Source organism: Oncorhynchus nerka, linkage group LG13 (genome assembly GCF_034236695.1).
Source record: "Oncorhynchus nerka isolate Pitt River linkage group LG13, Oner_Uvic_2.0, whole genome shotgun sequence".
Lineage (NCBI taxonomy): Eukaryota > Metazoa > Chordata > Actinopteri > Salmoniformes > Salmonidae > Oncorhynchus > Oncorhynchus nerka.
In genome coordinates, this window is record NC_088408.1 from 60,426,136 (window position 1) to 60,439,199 (window position 13,064).

The 13,064-nt window shown below is 43.2% G+C and overlaps 1 protein-coding gene across 1 annotated transcript in view; it reads left to right on the forward strand.

Annotated features, from left to right (window-relative positions):
- The first annotated feature begins 930 nt into the window (after positions 1 to 930).
- LOC115139760 (acetyl-CoA carboxylase-like) overlaps positions 931 to 13,064 on the forward strand; it is a 47,288-nt gene continuing 35,154 nt past the window's right edge. Inside the window, 7 exon segments of the mRNA XM_029677504.2 lie at positions 931 to 1,042; positions 4,352 to 5,009; positions 10,570 to 10,702; positions 10,915 to 11,053; positions 11,262 to 11,371; positions 11,566 to 11,647; positions 11,792 to 11,890. Of these exon segments, the coding sequence (XP_029533364.2) occupies positions 4,372 to 5,009; positions 10,570 to 10,702; positions 10,915 to 11,053; positions 11,262 to 11,371; positions 11,566 to 11,647; positions 11,792 to 11,890 (1,201 nt within the window). The 5' untranslated portion in view covers positions 931 to 1,042; positions 4,352 to 4,371.

Below are 13,064 nucleotides of genomic sequence, written 5' to 3' on the forward strand. Positions count from 1 at the left end.
CGCCTTTGGGGTGGTACTTCGCAACCCCTTCCCTCTCATCGCCCCTTTGAAACGTAGCAGCTCGGGTGCGTTCAGTTCGCTTGGACGTTTGCTACGTTACTGGACGACACGCTCCCCCCCAAAACGTTCTTGAACAGACTGAGGTACGTTTACGCCATTCGGTGTATGTGCTGGGGTTTGGCTTGAGCAATGATTTAAGTATTTTTTTAAAGGGCAGGGGGTGCATTTTCATACCACAACTGAACCCCTCCCTGCTTTTCAACTGGTCGTTCAGTACAGCACTCCTTGTTCTAATACGTGTTTGTAATGAACGCAGCCGTGCTGCCTGCAAATAATTTTCACACAGTAGGGCCATTGTTTGTTTTTTTACGGGTAGTGAAATCAACTCACAAAATCCATGCATTTCATCCAGGCAATACTAGATGAAGACAACTTCAGACATCTGCCCCTTTAGAATAAGGTTGCATCATTGATCGATGACAATATTGTTTGGCATAATAGCTACAAGGTTTTAATTGAGTCACTAATGAAAAAATGATTATTTTAGCGGCAAACCAAAACTATTTTTAGCAGCACAACACCACATAGCGAGCTAAACATGTTGCGGATTCGATTATGTTTAGCCGCAGGTCGCGGTCTATGGCCCGTGACCTGAACGATAATTGAAACCCCTCAGTAACTATGCCAACAATCGCGACCCCGAACCTCAGATTTATTACGTTAGCCCACTCACTAGAAATAAATATATTCTTGTCGAGTACATGAATCATGCGATGTAGCTAGATATAATATTAGACAGTAAGATGTGTACTCTTTGACACCGTTTACTCAAAACGAAAAACGTTTTGTAACAAAAACGAGAGGTTCAATTGGACAAATTCAGGTAGGTCCCGCCCTGTTTCGTTCGGTCGTTCCAGTTCCTCTGTTTAGCTTCCGTTTGGTTCCGAAACGGTAAACGGTTAATCTGTTGCACGCGTGTGGTTAGTCCACATCACAATTGTTAGCATCAACACGCCCAATAAAGCTGCAATGGACGGTAGAGGTAAGCCTACAACTAATTAGTTAACTAGCTACAGTACTGAACTAACCATAGTCACCGGACAATAGTTGGCTTTCAAAAACGCGGTAAAGAGAGTAGCTAGCTAGCCAGGCTATTCTTGCTTCCATATAACTAGTCAATGCCCAGTTTGGTTAGTAATGTTTACTATATATTGTTGCCTATTTTAGCATTGGGGAGTTGAAACTTTATGCGACATGTAGCCTAGGCCTGAGATCCAGGATTATCCATCCACATTTGTGTGATATTGTGTAGAATTGGCCCTGAAAAAATGTTTTTGCACCAAATCCAGAGATTGATAGTCTACTGTAATCAATGTCCGAGTACTTTTGTTGACTACCCCATCTGAAATATTGATGTGATGAGTATCACTTCTGACCTAGTCTATTTGATGTTTGATAAACTTAAACTATTGCATGGGCATACTTAGAAAGCAGAACATTGAGCACATAACAATCTACTCAAGCATGCCAGAGGAAAGCATATATTATAAATGGCCCTCCAACATTCTGAGTCAGGAGCCTGTTCACTTCGAAGTTCAAACTTGGCAGAGAAGAGTATGCCTTTTTATTTTTATGTGACATGGTATAATTTGGCCCTTTCGTCCTGTGCTTCATCCTATACCACTGTTGTTTACATGACTTGTCTGTCCCTCTCCCTCCCCACTCCATTCCCTCACAGCTGACCTTTCCCCCATATGGGACAAGGACAGCTGTCAGCCGTGCTCATGTGTGAATAAAACCCACTTGTGAATTAAACCCACTCGGTTCTCTCCAGCTGCCAGAGACCGGTTATTTACTGGTCACACGGTAGTAGTGAAGGAAAAGCCTGCCTCGCTCTGCCGTACCATGTAGCCTAGTCCCCGAAAACACTGCAAAAGGTTTTTTCTGCAAATCATTCCATTTGGGTTAATTATACAGTAATTTACAGGCTACCTCGTGCACTGTCAAGACAGCATATTTGGCTGCTTGTTTTTTTGCAGCCTATTTGTGTCTAGTGCTTTTAGACTGTCCTTTTCATTATGAGGTAGAAGTTGCCCTTTACCACAGAACTAGGATCATATTACATTACTCCCTGACCTTGACAATTAGCAGGATAAAGACCTAAGAAGATAACTGACCCTTGATCAGTGGTTGGGGCAACCTCCACATAGTCCGTTCTCTGTATAATGTTGGTAAAGCATTGAGAGAAAGGCTAATCTATTCAGATTGTATATCTGATTTTCTACAAGGTACACTACTAGGTACACTATGTGGACACCCCTTGAAATGAGTGGATTTGGCTATTTCAGCCATACCCGTTGCTGACAGGTGTATAAAATCGAGCAGACAGTAATGGAATCTCCATAGACAAACATTGCCCGTAGAATGGCCTTACTGAAGAGCTCAGTGACTTTCAATGTGGCACGGTCGTAGGATGCCACCTTTCCAACAAGTCAGTTCGTATAAGTTCTGCCCTGATAGAGCTGCCCTGCTTAACTGTAAGTGCTCTTATTGTGAAGTGGAAAGGTATAGAAGCAACAATGGCTCAGACATGAAGTGATAGGCCACACAAGCTCACAGAACGGGACCGCCGGGTGCTGAAATGAGTAGCCCGTAAAAATGGTCTCCTCGGTTGTAACAGGCTTGTTCCATACTGTCTCTGGAAGCAAGGTCAGCACAATAACTGTTCGTCGGGAGCTTCAGGAAATGGGTTTCCATGGCCGAGCAGCAGAATAATGGTCTGGGGCTGTTTTTCATGGTTCAGCTATGCCCCTTAGTTCCAGTGAAGGGAAATGTTAACCCTACAGCATACAATTACAATTCTGTGCTTCCAACTTTGGAGCAACAGTTCAGGGAAGGCCCTTTCCTGTTTCAGCATGACAATGCCCCTATGCACAAAGCGAGGTCCATACAGAAATGGTTTGTCGAGATATATATATATATATTTAGTTGTAATAATGACAATTACAACAATACTGAATTAACACTTATTTTAACTTAATATAATACATCAATAAAATCAATTTAGCTTCAAGTAAATAATGAAACATGTTCAATTTGGTTTAAATAATGCAAAAACAAAAGTGCTGGAGAATAAAGTAAAATTGCAATATGTGCTATGTAAGAAAGCTACCGTTTCAGTTCCTTGCTCAGAACATGAGAACATATGAAAGCTGGTGGTTCCTTTTAACATGAGTCTTCAATATTCCCAGGTAAGAAGTTTTAGGTTGTAGTTATTATAGGAATTATAGGACTATTTCCCTCTATACCATTTGTATTTCATTAACCTTTGACTATTGGATGTTCTTATAGGCACTTTAGTATTGCCAGTGTAACAGTATAGCTTCCGTACCTCTCCTCGCTCCTCCCTGGGCTCGAACCAGCAACACAACGACAACAGCCACCCTCGAAGCAGCGTTACCCATGCAGAGCAAGGGAAACAACCACCCCAATGCTCAGAGCGAGTGACGTTTGAAACGCTATTAGCGCACGCTAACTAGCTAGCCATTTCACTTCGGTTACGCCAGCCTCATCTCGGGAGTTGATAGGCTTGAAGTCATAAACAGCGCAGTGCTTGACGCACAACGAAGAGCTGCTGGCAAAACGCCCGAAAGTGCTGTTTGAATGAATGCTTACGCACCTGCTTCTGCCTACCACCGCTCAGTCAGATACTTAGATACTTGTATGCTTAGTCAGATTATATGCAACACAGGACACGCTAGATAATATCTAGTAATATCATCAACCATGTGTAGTTAACTAGTGATTATGATTGATTGTTTTTATAAGTTAAACTTTGGCTTACTGCATTTGCGTAACAGGCAGTCTCCTTGTGGAGTGCAACGAGAGGCAGGTCATTATTGTGTTGGACTAGTTAACTGTAAGGTTGCAAGATTGAATCCCCTGAGCTGACAAGGTGAAAATCTGTCGTTCTGCCCTTGAATGAGGCAGTTAACCCACCATTCCTAGGCAGTCATTGAAAATAAGAATGTGTTCTTAACTGACTTGTCTAGTTGAAAAGATTAAATAAAGGTGTAATTATATATATATATATTTTAAATCGGCAAATCAGCGCCCAAAAATACAGATTTCCGATTGTTATGAAAACTTGAAATCGGCCCTAATTAATCGGCCATTCCGATTTAATCGGTCGACCTCTAGTAACAATTGCTTGTTCACTTGATAGAAATCCTTACATCTGAGGCAGTCACATAATTCATTTTGAATCCATATTAATTTCCTTGTTGGTACAGTGACAACATTTGGATTAGAATCATACTTAGGTTAATTCTCTCTTTTCATGAATTTGCAGTTTCAAGAGGATGTCTGTGAATGCTCCCACTTCTACTCTCGGGATTTCTGCTCGTATTGTGGCTACTTTGGAGGATTAAGGACAAGATGATGCTGGACCAAGGTGGGGAAACTCCGACTGGGTGTGGAAGCCCTGCAGCTGCAGCACAAGAGGAGATGCAAGCGGCCGATGGACCCACCGCAGCTGTACACACCCCTGCTCCTGTTGAACACTCCACACCAATGGTTCTTGCATCATCTACCTCAGACAGCGGGGACAACAGTCCCCTAACCCACATTGACCCCTCTGAGGGACCCATGATACCCAGAGCAGGGGGTTCCCAGCCTCCTCAGGCCTCTTCAGAGGGGATGACAGAGCAGTACACACAGACCCAACCATCTCCCTTTGTCGTTCCTCAGCCTCCCAGTAGAACGACCAGGCCCAAGCTCAGCTCAGGCCCAGAGGTTCGACGAGCCTGTCTCAAGTTCATCCTGGGGGCATCGGAGGACAATTCATCAGATGACGAGCTGCCTTTGACCATGAAACCCCCTACAGGTTCGAGTTCCTCTGAGGCCACCGCCTCCACCGTACGGCAAACTGCATCAGCAACCTCAACCGCCTTCTCCCCCCCACAGCAAGTTCAATCAGTAACGTTAACCACCACCTCCCCTGGCATGAGGTAGGCCAATGCAATGTTGTTTTGCCCCTTAGTTCAAGTTAACTTTGTTTTCATAATTGAGAACCGGTTTAGACATCCTCAATTTCTATAGTCGGGTGACATCTGAAATGTATTTTGTTCAGAATGTGTTGGTGGTGAATGCAAGTGCCTGCTCCAGTAACCCAGTATGAAGAAATAAATGGACCATTGAGCAAATTAGCTCGTATCTCATTGACTAGTGAGGTGAGGGTACCTGTCAGTGCAGTAGCCTCTCACTGACAGTAGAGTGCGTTGTTGCCCAACAGGCGAGACCAAGTGTTGGTCTGAGTGGAACTTTGCCAACCACATTGTGGTATGATTGCTGCCTTGTGTTCTGTCTCCAAACAACCAGCCTGCCTGTGATCACCTGACCACAGCATGCCGCTGACAGTGAACTGTATTATTGTCGCATGCCTCACGTCTCTGCACTATTAATGGAACATGTCTCTTGACTGACCTTGAGAACCTGGGTCCGAGTCCCAAGGGCCACACGACAACGTATTGTATGGTAGCTAGACAAACCTTAATCCCGCCCTTGGAAGGTCTCTGCAAATACATTTGACTTGCTGTACGTGGCCTTTAGGTATAGCCCACGAGGAGCTATTGTTTATCTTTTTTTGGTGATATCGTGATGGATATCTGGGGTAGTTGGTCAGCTAAGCTTATCTAAGTCTACTTCTTTGACTGCCCCAGTCCACTCTGAGCCAAGTATTAAACACTTGTTTGTAGACTTGAGCCACTTGTGTAGGAATTACCATGGAGGTGAAGCTGAAAGAGGAGAAAGGTAAGAACTTATTGAGAACTTACTGTGTTTTTTTGTAAATAAGCCTTTTGTTTTTCCTAATATTAAGAAGTAGCATAGGCCTATGAATAGCACTGACTGACATCATGCTACTGTGTAGGCTTACACAACAATGTTTTGGCAATTTCAGTCAGTTTGCAAAATTGCTACATGAAAGGATTAACCTTCAAGTTTTTGTTTACAATGTGCATGAAGGTTATGATAAGCTTTAGTTTGGTGGTTTGTGAAGGGACAACTTGTATTTAACTTTAATGATAATTGATGCACCCTCTGTGTGTGTGTGTGAGGTCAAACGCGTCGAAACAGACAAACACTGCGGTGCTCTGTTCCCGTTCCATGTGAGTCTGTGGGTGAAGAATGTTTTGCTCCGCCTGTGTGACTGGAGAGGGGAGGTTGTGGATCAGCTGAGAGGAAGGGATTGGTGAAGGTCTTATTGTTTTGGTGTCAGAGTTTAACTCTGCTATTCACAGATCAGAAACAATCTGCCATGGAGGGAGATGGAAGCCTCACCTGGTTTCAGTATGGATCTCCCCTCACCTGGTTGTCTTAATTGAAAAGAAAAAAACAAAATAGACACTAGGCCCTCCATGGAATGAGTTTGGCACCCCAAGCTTCAACATGCTGCAGTAGCAAGGTTTTCACCGGTGGAATTGGGGTGACCACATCTAAAAAGCCCAAATGGAGGAAGGGAACTATTTTTGCGGAACAGTGGACAAAGTAAATGTTTCCCATTGTTTCTGCAGACATCTTTGAATCTTAATTCTTGTCCTGTTTCCTAACTCCTCCTGAGACACCCTCGGAGAGTGGGGTCATGCCAGGCATCAGCCATTATTGACTGCGACCCTGGAGCAATTAGGGTCAAGTGCCCTGCTTAAGGTTAAAAAAAAAAAAGTAGAATTTTTTTACCTTGTCGGCTCTAACTTCAAGGCTACCTGCTGCCCTGGTCTCATAAACTGTGAGAGATTTTACTGTCATTCTGTTACCTGTTAGTCAAATGTTCTGTGTCAATTGTTACAAGAAGCCTTCTGCAAATAGGTGTATGGTTTGTTGCCATCAAGTTTTTGCTTGGCATATTTTAAAGTGAAAAGTCTCAGCGTCACTCTTATCGTGTCCATTATCAGTCAGATGTCGGCTCTGATGAGTTGAAAGACTGCAAAACTAGCCTAACAGAATGTCTGGAGCTTGACAAGTGCACTTTCATCACAGGAATATGAAACCCCAAAGTACTGTATCTCTTTTGACTTCTGTCTTGAATTCCTGCAATCCTACAGTCTCACTGAATATCCCCCCCCCCCCCCCCCAGCCCTTACTGAAATAGAACATTGGCAAGCCAAGCAATGGAATTGCGATGCCAAACTTTTCCATCCTCCGGATCATTTTAGATTGGATGGAGGAAGAATGAGCTGTGGCGCCCAGTGAACACTACCCCGTGTCATTAGTGATGTTTGTCAACAGTTTACTCATTGACCATGCCAGGATTGTGACTTACACTGCACGCGCACTTGTTATTTAGGCACATGTAATGTCTTTCAGAAGTTCAGCTAGGCTGGTTGCCTGAGGGCTGAAATAGCATGTTTTAAATTTGTCCAAAATCATCCGGAATAACAGCAATTCATTCTAGTTGAGCTTTCGATCAGTCGACCTTCATCAGAGGATATCTCCACAAACAACAATGGGACAGATTAGGCCACGCAGTGAGCCAGAGGTAATTGCAGACACCTGTGGTAATATAAAATACCCAAAACGGCCATTAGATAGAAATACAGGATAGAACTGAACGTTATGGATGTATTTCTACTCTAATAAAACACATGTACGCAGGGAATGTGGTGTTTGTATAAGGAACCCATAGATTCAGAGAGGACAACAAAGCAGAAAAACTCCTACCGGCCCCATACTTCTGGGTTTAAGTATCAGGCCACTAGGGCTGTCATGAATACAGGACATCCTAATACCAGGGAGGCAGTGTGTGTGAAGCTAAGATGATAGGAATTACAACATGACCCTTGTCAAAATCCTCAAGTCCTCACGGTTGTAGGGCGCCTAAAGTATGAACCCAGAAGAGTTATCTATGGCAGAGTTTACAGTTGTTGTCTCCTCCTCTTAGTCACACTTCCACCTTCTCAATGCCCTGGAATTGTAGAGAAGACACACTGGACAAAGTCCAAATCGTCCCAAAGTGTCTGATTTGTGTATCTCAATGAAGTTACTTTTAAGATAATTTGTGTAGGACATTTGAAAACATTTAGCCTACATGTTTTAAATGTTAAACATTTTGTAATTTGGGTGAACTGTCCCTAATATGTGATTTCGCTACACTCGCATTAACATCTGCTAACCATGTGTATGTGACAAATAAAATTAGATTTGATTTGATTTGCCTAGGCCTAGCTATAGTTTCAACTCTTATTTGTATATGGATTGAGGAGACTGCTGAGTACAGATTTCTTTCTGGTCTTGACATTGTTTTCCTCGGTGATCCATAATTGAATCGTCATAATTTATAGCCACTAGAATCAACTTCACTGGAATGGTGGAAGTGAGTGGCAGGCTTCCTCTTAACCCTTCCCTGGTACACTATCGTTTTATGTCGCGTGTCAGCTTTCAATTAAGTTTCTGAAGGAGTCTGGCTAATTATTAAGACATCACGTGATCATGTTGAACCCTGTTATTGTATCATATCTTTTCCATATGAACTTGGTTCATATTAATATTACTGGTGGTTTGGCACAATGGAGAGATTGTAAAATTACCTGCCAGGGATTGCGTGTGTAATTAGACTATGCATTTTTGCTGATTACACGTGAACTCTTAATTGGCTCTGTGGTCTGGGAAGTCTTGTTTATACGTGCTGTGACTACCAGAGCCACACTATCTCTGACGCACCTCCCTGACGGTAAACAGAGAGGATTAGTACTTTGTTTTATTGACATCTTGTCTGATTGTAGCCGAGTTGGAACATTCGTCTGTCTAGGTAGGCTGAACACCCTGTGTAAAAATATGGCTGACGAGATCTTTGGCTTACAGAGAAGGTAAGGAACTTGTGACCTGAGCAACAACGGCACAGCTGCTGCTACCCTACCTAGAGACTCAATTTTGTCTGACTGCTGCAATGGTCCATCGATTTTTAACAATGTCGCCGCTGTTTCCTTCTCCTTGTTATGGGTTTTGTCGCAAAGTCCGATGATGGGCTTTCCCCTTGGGACAGTAAAGTAGGTTATTGCATATTGTAACTTGCTAGTGCTGGACAGGAATTTTCTTCTAGTAGTCTTATGTCCTACTTTCCATGCGTAGATTTGTCACAACACAGACATCTGTGAGTGCCAGTTGCTTGATGTTTCGCTTGAGTAGGTACTAGGTTACAAAATGAAATATTGTAGGTTACAACATTGACATATAAGAGTGTGTCACATGTCATTTACTCACTTTAACCTACTTCACTGGAATGGGGTCTAACGACATGAAATTCCTCCCTAAGCACTCTTTATGTTTTATCAAATGGCCTGTTCAGTGGAAGTGCCAGACTTCCTCTTTACTCCCTTCCCTGGTAGGCTATAGAGGTGAGTGTTGGCTCTTTCTCGGTAGTGAACTTCTGAATGAGTCTGGCTACTAATTTAAGTGATCATGTTAAACTGAGAATTTGAAATCCATTTCCAGGTTAATTCTCACTAAGTTGTCATTGTTTCCATTATCTTTTTCATATGAACTTGGTTCATGTGGATATTATTGGTGGTTTGGCACGATGGAGAGATGGTACAATTCTCTGCTAATGATAGCCTAGTTACACAAGTCCTTTTTGCTGATAACACGTTAACCTTTGCTTGGCTCTGTGGTCTGGGAAGTGTTGTTTATGCGTGCGTACTTGCAGTGTGCAGGAATTGAATTACCAGAGCCACACTATCTTTGAGACACCTCTGTAGGTAGGTAAGAGAGGATTAGCAATGCGTTGTGTTGACAACTGTCAGATCGTAGCAGAGTTTAAACATTTGTCACGGTAGACTGAATACCTTGCGTAGGATATGGCTGACGATAGGGTCGGGACGATACCAGTATCGTTATACTCGTTGGTATTGCGACAAGGAAATAAAACGAAGCGTATTTAACTTCTTTAGGAAAATTAGCCCTAATATTGCAAACAAACATTTGTTGTCATCCAGAGTCACGTGTATTTATTTTCCAAGCTGTAGCACACTTTTACATACAGCAGGTTTTTAAAAGACGAGAGTTTGCTTTGCGTTTTCATTTTTGCCATGGAAAAAACTATTGCTTTACTGGTTCGTCCCTGCCCTAGCTGACAAGATTTTTACAGAGAAGGTAAGGCACTTACTTGTGACCTGAGAAACAACAGCACAGCTGCTACCCGCTGAAGAGTCTGCAATTGACTGCTGTAATGGTCCATCGATTACCGATGCTGCTGTTTCCTCCTTGTTATGGGGTTTGTCACTGAGTTCGGTAATGGTTTTCCACTTGGGATAGTAAAGTAGCCTATAGCATATTGTAACTTGCTAGCGCTGGATGGGAATGTTCTTCGAGTAGTCAGTCCTATGTTCAATTTTACCGGGACATACTTTACATGATCGTTTTGTCACATCACATAAATGAGCGGTTGCTTGATGTTTCGCTTGAGTTGGTACTAGGATCCAAAATTAAAGTGTAGATTACAACACGAAATGTTGACAAAAAATGAGAGGCGTTGACACATTTGTGGTCTTCGCCAACAACTCGTCTGTTTTTCTCCAGGCCTAGCATGTCTCACCCACACCTGGTGAAGAAGGTTCGCGAGATCCGGAAAATGGAGCTGCAGAGAGACTTCACAGTGGCCTCGCCAGCCGAGTTTGTCACCCGCTTCGGTGGCAACCGGGTCATAAATAAGGTAAGACGTCCCTGTCTGTCTGGGCCTTTTGGATGAGTGTCGCAAAATTGTAACTTTTTTTTTTACTAAACTCCTCGTCAATCTACGCGCAACAGACTAAGCAGCCAAAATACAGCGTCAACGTTGTTCTAGAGTATAGTCGTTTATTCTCACTCTTTTCTTTTCTCTCTCTCCATTTCACTTTTGCTCTCCACCTATTTCTCTTTATCAAGGTGCTGATAGCTAATAATGGCATAGCAGCGGTCAAATGTATGCGTTCCATCCGCCGTTGGTCCTACGAGATGTTCCGTAATGAGAGGACCATCCGTTTTGTGGTGATGGTCACCCCTGAGGACCTGAAAGCCAACGCAGGTCAGTGAGACAGGTTTTCGCAGGTCATCAGCAGCAGCTCCAGAAGGATGTTCCTCATTGTGCCACTCAGCAGATCTGGAGATAAAGTCTACAGCTGAAACGGCATAAATTATTTTAATTAAATTGCTCCATGGAAATATCTAAATCATTTCCCTGGAACCTCTGGAAAAATAACTGGCGTGACTGTCTGTGTGTGGCTCTTCTATAGAGTATATCAAAATGGCGGACCACTATGTACCCGTCCCAGGCGGAGCCAACAACAACAACTATGCCAATGTAGAGCTGATCGTAGACATCGCCAAGAGGATTCCTGTACAGGTCAGACTGTGTTCCTCCACTCTCACCCACAGAGACATTCCCAATCCCAAATCAAGTCACAATGTTCTATGATAAGTGGACCGGCGGCCATGAGTGTTCCAGTCAAATTCCCATGTTCTTAGGGCTTTGGTCTTATCAAGTAATTCTATTTTTATGGCTCAGACTCTGATCTCTGCTTTTTCTATTGTTCATAGGGGGTCTGGGCCGGGTGGGGTCACGCCTCTGAGAACCCCAAACTACCTGAGCTCTTGGACAAGAACGGAATCTCTTTCTTAGGTACAGCCCTGCATTAAGCCGTTTGTGGATTATTGGATTGTAATGATTTCCCATTGGTAATTTCAGGTTTAATGACATTACAACACAAGCGCCATTCATTGCGATGTAGATATCGTTGTTGATTTTTGTTGGTGTGTGTCTCAGGGCCGCCCAGTAAGGCCATGTGGGCTCTGGGAGATAAGGTGGCCTCCTCCATCGTGGCCCAGAGCGCAGACATCCCCACCCTGCCCTGGAGTGGATCAGGTGATGTACCTCTCTGCCTGCACCCTTACCCTCAGACAACCCTGCCACATTCCCTATCCCCTATTACATAATACTCCTAACATACAGTATTAGGACTCTGACTGGGTTATTGAGTGGGTTGTATATTGAGACTAATGATTGTAAGGGACTGTCAGGTTATTACGAGGCCCGGAATTGAAAGGAGTTGGGAAAGAATGGTTTGTCTGTGGTACATCATCAAAGCTAATACTTTAGCAAAATGAATACATTTTGCAGTTCAATAATCAATACACAGAATCATCAGATAACAGGTTTTGTGACTGCACCAAGAAGGTACAGACTTTTATTGACAATTTGTTTTGAAGAGAACCTAACTCAGCCACACCTTCTTTCACACTTGGACTCAAATGTGAAGGGCTGATCTCAAACTCAGCCAATCAGAGGTCAAGTAGATAGTCAAACCCCTCCCTGGAACTATACAATAATGTGAATAACTGAAAGAGCTGATGTGATTGGTCAAAAGACCAATTAGTGGGAAAAATATCAGAATTGGGCTGCCTGTGTAAATGCAGCCTCTGTGTCCTTTGGAAAAATATAATTTAAGGTTTAGTAAGTACAGTCGTGGCCAAAAGTTTTGAATGACACATTCATTTTCACAAAGTCTGCTGCCTCAGTTTGTATGATGGCAATTTGCATATACTCCAGAATGTTATGAAGAATGATCAGATGAATTGCAATTAATTGCAAAGTCCCTTTTTTGCCATGCAAATGAACTGAATCCCCAAAAACATGTCCACTGCATTTCAGCCCTGCGCACAAAAGAACCAGCTGACATCATGTCAGTGATTCTCTCGTTAACGCAGGTGTGAGTGTTGACGAGGACAAGGCTGGAGATCACTCTGTCATGCTGATTGAGTTTGAATAACAGACTGGAAGCTTCAAAAGGAGGGTGGTGCTTGGAATCATTGTACTTCCTCTGTCAACCATGGTTACTTGCAAGGAAACACATGCCGTCATCATTGCTTTGCACAAAAAGGGCTTCACAGGCAGGGATATTGCTGCCAGTAAGATTGCACCTAAATTAGCCATTTATCGGATCATCAAGAACTTAAAGGAGAGCGGTTCAATTGTTGTGAAGGCTTCAGGGCGCCCAAGAAAGTCCAGCAAGCGCCAGGACCGTCTCCTAAAGTTGATT